The following is a 5,015-nucleotide window of genomic DNA, read 5'->3' on the forward strand; positions in this document are numbered from 1 at the left end:
TTGAAATATGTACATCAAATTATTATTACAAACATACTTATTTTGGCATGGAGAAATTTGTAAAATCATAGAATAAAATTGTGGTTGATTAAGACTATTTTGCGAATATTTGAATTTTGTGTAACAAGTGCATTAAGTGGTCATAAATAGAATTTAAATAATATACAATTAATTATAGATGAAACACATGCATTAACAGTGTTTTTTAAATAGGTGAGTGTTATTTGCCCTGAGGCACTTACATTAAAGAAAGTTCTGCTATATTCACGGGTGATTGACAAACACTAAAGTGTGTCATTTCCAGTGCACTGTATTCTGGATTTTTAAAACTTCAGGCTAATTTTAATTTTACTTTGCAGATGAAATGTGAGAATAATGTTGTATTCCGCTCTTACCTTCTTTAGGAAGACTCTCTCCCTAGGATCTGTTGTTGGTCAGGTGGAAACTATGAAGATTCCAAGTCAGAATGAAACTTGCCAGGGAGAGTTCCATGCAAGTGGTGTAATTATTGCTGGAAATCCAAGTCCTGAGGCTTTCCTGAAAACCCATGAAGTCTCACTATCAGGACCGATTCCACTCAGCTCCACCTCTTATCCTGTTTATATTTGTTTCTCTTCATGCTTGACCTCATTTTGCTACCTGGAAGAATTCGTGTCACAGAGAACACCCTGTCTCTTCACTGAAGGTATGTGTGTTTTTCCATTCTTAGATGTTTTCTCTAAATTATCCTATACTTGCCTGCTCTCCCTTCTTCATGTAACCTACCACAAAAGATGGATTATTCTGAGTTTTCAAATCATTTACTTTCTTTCTGCAGTACTGCTTCAGGGACTGAAAGTACTTTTTAAAGACTTTAAATCACTGCATGCTATACATTGCCACCCACACTATATTTGGCAATCATCTCTTAATATGCCATACTATGTTCTGTATTGCTCTTTAGATACTGAATTATGACTATATCAAAGTATAGTTTCTTCACGTTTCCCAGTGTGTGTGAGACATCCTTCCTCTGCTTTGGTGACAACCAGTTATGGTTAAAATGCCAATACTGGAGGAATTTAAGGGAGAGCTGAGACTACAATCTGATGATGTTTCCTATTAATGGAAGAATCTGTTGTACCAGTCAAAGAGGAGCCAGGAATAAGGAGGTGTCTTACTATGCGGATGACGTCATCTTCTTGGTTGACTGGTTGCAGCATAAGGACGGTTTCCCCTCTTACATTCATGGATATAGTAGCAATAAGACATCAGATAACATGGAAAGCTCATTATAAACATAACCTGACCAAATTGTACAATGCTAAGCATGATCTGTACACACAATAATGTTGACTAAAGTAGATACATTTCGGAAAAATTTTAAAATCATTTGAAACTCAATAAATATATACCTATGTGTGAGATTGTAGAGCTGTATGCATGCATGTGAGATAATGAGGAAGTATGTTTACTGCTTTATATTCAAAGATTAGAAATCCTCATGACACTGTTACACAGATAAGAATAGGAGAGATAAGGACATCACACGGCAAGGTCTCTGAAATTTGCTGTACCTATAAAGTCTTAGAGCTAAGAGAGTCCCATATCTTTTTAGATTTTTGTTGTTGTTTATATACATGAGAATTTCTGAAAATGTCTTCCACAGAAAAGAAAAAGTCCTATGAAAATACATAGATTGAAGCAAATACAGGTAAGTGATGAAACTCATGTTTTCATTTGCAATAAAGCAGCATGTGAGTTTTCAATCTTTTCTTTATCATTGTCTAGAAAATGCTACAGGAGCTGAGTATGAGCAAAGCAGTTCTGGCCTGACTCTCCTGAGCTGTGTGACGAGGAGTATTATTTTGTGGAAAGAGCTTCAGACTCCATCACTGTAATATCTCCATGTTTGTTCCTCTATTAGAGTGTATAGGAGAGTTAAGCATAAATATTCTATGACAAGCAACTCATAAATCACCAAAATCTTCAAACTGCATGTTAAAAATAGCATTTCAAATAAATATGTTTGTAAATCTTAAGAATTAATATAAAAATGGAGCATTTTTTGAAGAGTATATTTGATATCTCCAAGAATGTACTTCCAATTATTTTATTCATTGAATTAATAATTGGAATTATAGGAAATGGTTTCATGGCCCTGGTGCATTGCATGGACTGGGTTAAGAGAAAAAAAATGTCATTAGTTAACCAAATCCTCACCACCTTAGCAACCTCCAGAATTTGTCTGCTCTGGTTCATGCTATTAGGTTTACTAATTACCTTACTGGATCCAGATTTAGCTAGTGCTAGAATGATGATCCAGGTCGCCAGTAATCTGTGGATTATAGCTAACCATATGAGCATTTGGCTTGCTACATGCCTCACTGTTTTTTATTTTCTCAAGATAGCCAATTTTTCTAGCTCTCTTTTTCTTTATCTAAAGTGGAGAGTTGAAAAAGTCATTTCAGTTATATTTCTGGTGTCGCTGGTCTTACTGTTTTTAAATATGTTACTAATGAACTTGGAAAATGACATGTGTATAGCTGAATATCATCAGATAAATATATCGTACAGCTTCATTTACCATTACCGTGCAGACTGCGAAAGGCGTGTTTTAAGACTTCACATTATCATCTTGTCTGTCCCCTTTGTTTTGTCCCTGCCAACTTTTCTCCTGCTCATCTTCTCCCTGTGGACACATCACAAGAAGATGCAGCAGCATGTTCAAGGACGCCGAGATGCCAGCACCACGGCCCACTTCAAAGCCTTGCAGACCGTGATCGCCTTTCTCCTATTATACTGTATTTTTATTCTGTCTATGTTACTACAATTTTGGAAATATGAATTAATGAAGAAACCCCTTTTCATTTTATTTTGTCATATTGTATATGGAGCTTTCCCTTCATTCCATTCATATGTCTTGATTCTGGGCGACATGAAGCTGAGACAGGCCTCTCTCTCTGTGCTGTTGTGGCTGAAATGCAGGCCAAATTACATAGAAACGTTAGATCTCTAAAACACTATAAACCATGCTGTATATTGTGGACAAGGATTAGTCAATGATTTTTTTTGTATTTCATTTTCAATATTTAAATATTCTTTGACTTTAACTGTATGAATTTGATGTTTTGTTTGCAATAACCATTAATTAAAATTATTGATTAACAAGTTGTGTACAAGGTTACTTCTTAATACACAAAAATGACATGTTTATACTCCACTAAAACATAAATATGTCAAAATTACATAAATTTTGTTTCTACCATTAGTCATGGAGATTTTGACTTATGACTTATATCTTATGTGTTTTAATATTTCCAACAAACTCTGATAAAAGTGTGTGATTGAAACCATATAATATAATATAATATAATATAATATAATATAATATAATATAATATATGTGAACAAAATTTAAGAGAAGAAATGTATGGTATAATATAGAATTATAAACCTCTGAAAATACAGAACTCAATTTGGAAATATTTTTGCCAATTCTTCAGAGCCATGAGGCTACTGTGTTTGAGTTATTGCATATTTGTTATTAATTTTATTATTAAACATTTTAAAATAATTTCATAATTATTATAAGAATGTAATTTACATTTCTAGGTGCAAAGTACATTATTTTAGGGAATGTAGTGCAATCTATTTTATTTTATTTTAACATATAATTATAAGAAATACAATGTTATTATACACTTGAAATACTAATTTGAAATTGTTATTTTTAATATTTTTAATATTACACACCCATACTATCATGTGAAATATGTTATTGATGGCCCCCACAATCAATAGAAAAGCTTCAAATGTATACTTGTTCTTATTATTGATTGCACACTAGACTTTAAAAACCTATAAAATTAAATAAATTCATGAAATGGCTTCAAAGAATTAGTTGAAGAATATGATACAAAAGCATTAGATCGTGGGGAGATGTCCAGTATTTTATGCAATTAAATCTTCATTATGATACATTTCTGAATTTTAGTAGAGATAAAAAGTTCTTTCTTTAGACATATTTTTATCCTTAAATTTCTTTAACTTTCTGGGTCAACTTTATAATATACTTAAACATACTCCCACAAAATGTTCACTCATTTATTGAAACGTGTATACAGTTAATAACCATTCATTGCACCATTTAAATATATTTTAATGAGAAACTGGAGCTATGGAATAAAGAAACTGAACACCTCTTACAAGCAGGTCCAAAGATATGAACCTTTTATGTATTTAAGTCCCCAAACCAGGAAATATAAGAGGTTGATATTCTTATGTATAGTAGAAAAGTTTTTCAAATCTGAGATATATTCCTCAGAGTAACCTTAAGTGTCTCTGCCTTGAATCCCCCTGCATTCTCACACATGATTACTGAGAGTTTTCGCATGACTGGTCGAGCATACAGCAGAGAATAAGGATTCAGTGGAAGGTGAGAGTAACACCCTTTAATTGAGGGAACACCCCACACAAATTCAGACAAAATACAAGAAGACATCCCCAGTTAGAGCTGGTGACAGATAAGCATTTCATAGACTGTTTTGTTGCTTAAAGCAAATATTCCTGCTTATCAAATGCAAAACAGTTTCAAGGTAAGGAAAGAAAAAAAAGCATAGCCTCCCTGTTAATCTCAATGTGTATGTGATATACCTATCAATAACATTTAATGGAGAATATGGCTCTTAATTCCTGTTTAACATCTACAGTGAAAGAAAAAAATTAATAGCCTTCCCTGTATTCCTGATAAAAGTATGTTTTACAATACACACCAGGAGATATATGGGAATCTTGTAAACTAAGTTCTATGAATTTCAATTATTAAGCTATAAATCCTAGATGTAGAGACATCTATGTTAAATTTCCTTCAAGGTCAGGTGATGGGTGGATAGAAAAGTGTTTGAATGATGACTCCGTAATAGTGGAGAGGTAGAACGTTGCAAATTCAGAACCAGCTATCTTGATCTGTCTTTAGTTTTCTCAGTAGCCATTCAATATTGTTACTTTGTCCCCAATCTCATATTTTTATCAAT

At 33.0% G+C, this 5,015-nt stretch overlaps 1 protein-coding gene across 1 annotated transcript; it reads left to right on the top strand.

The window, feature by feature from the left end:
- The first annotated feature begins 2,035 nt into the window (after positions 1 to 2,035).
- On the top strand, positions 2,036 to 2,998 carry Tas2r109 (taste receptor, type 2, member 109). Its single transcript, NM_001080939.1, has one exon. It carries the CDS (start codon positions 2,036 to 2,038, stop codon positions 2,996 to 2,998), a length of 963 nt encoding a protein of 320 aa, NP_001074408.1.
- The last annotated feature ends 2,017 nt before the right edge of the window (positions 2,999 to 5,015 follow it).

Source organism: Rattus norvegicus, chromosome 4 (assembly GCF_021556685.1).
Source record: "Rattus norvegicus strain SHRSP/BbbUtx chromosome 4, alternate assembly SHRSP_T2T, whole genome shotgun sequence".
Lineage (NCBI taxonomy): Eukaryota > Metazoa > Chordata > Mammalia > Rodentia > Muridae > Rattus > Rattus norvegicus.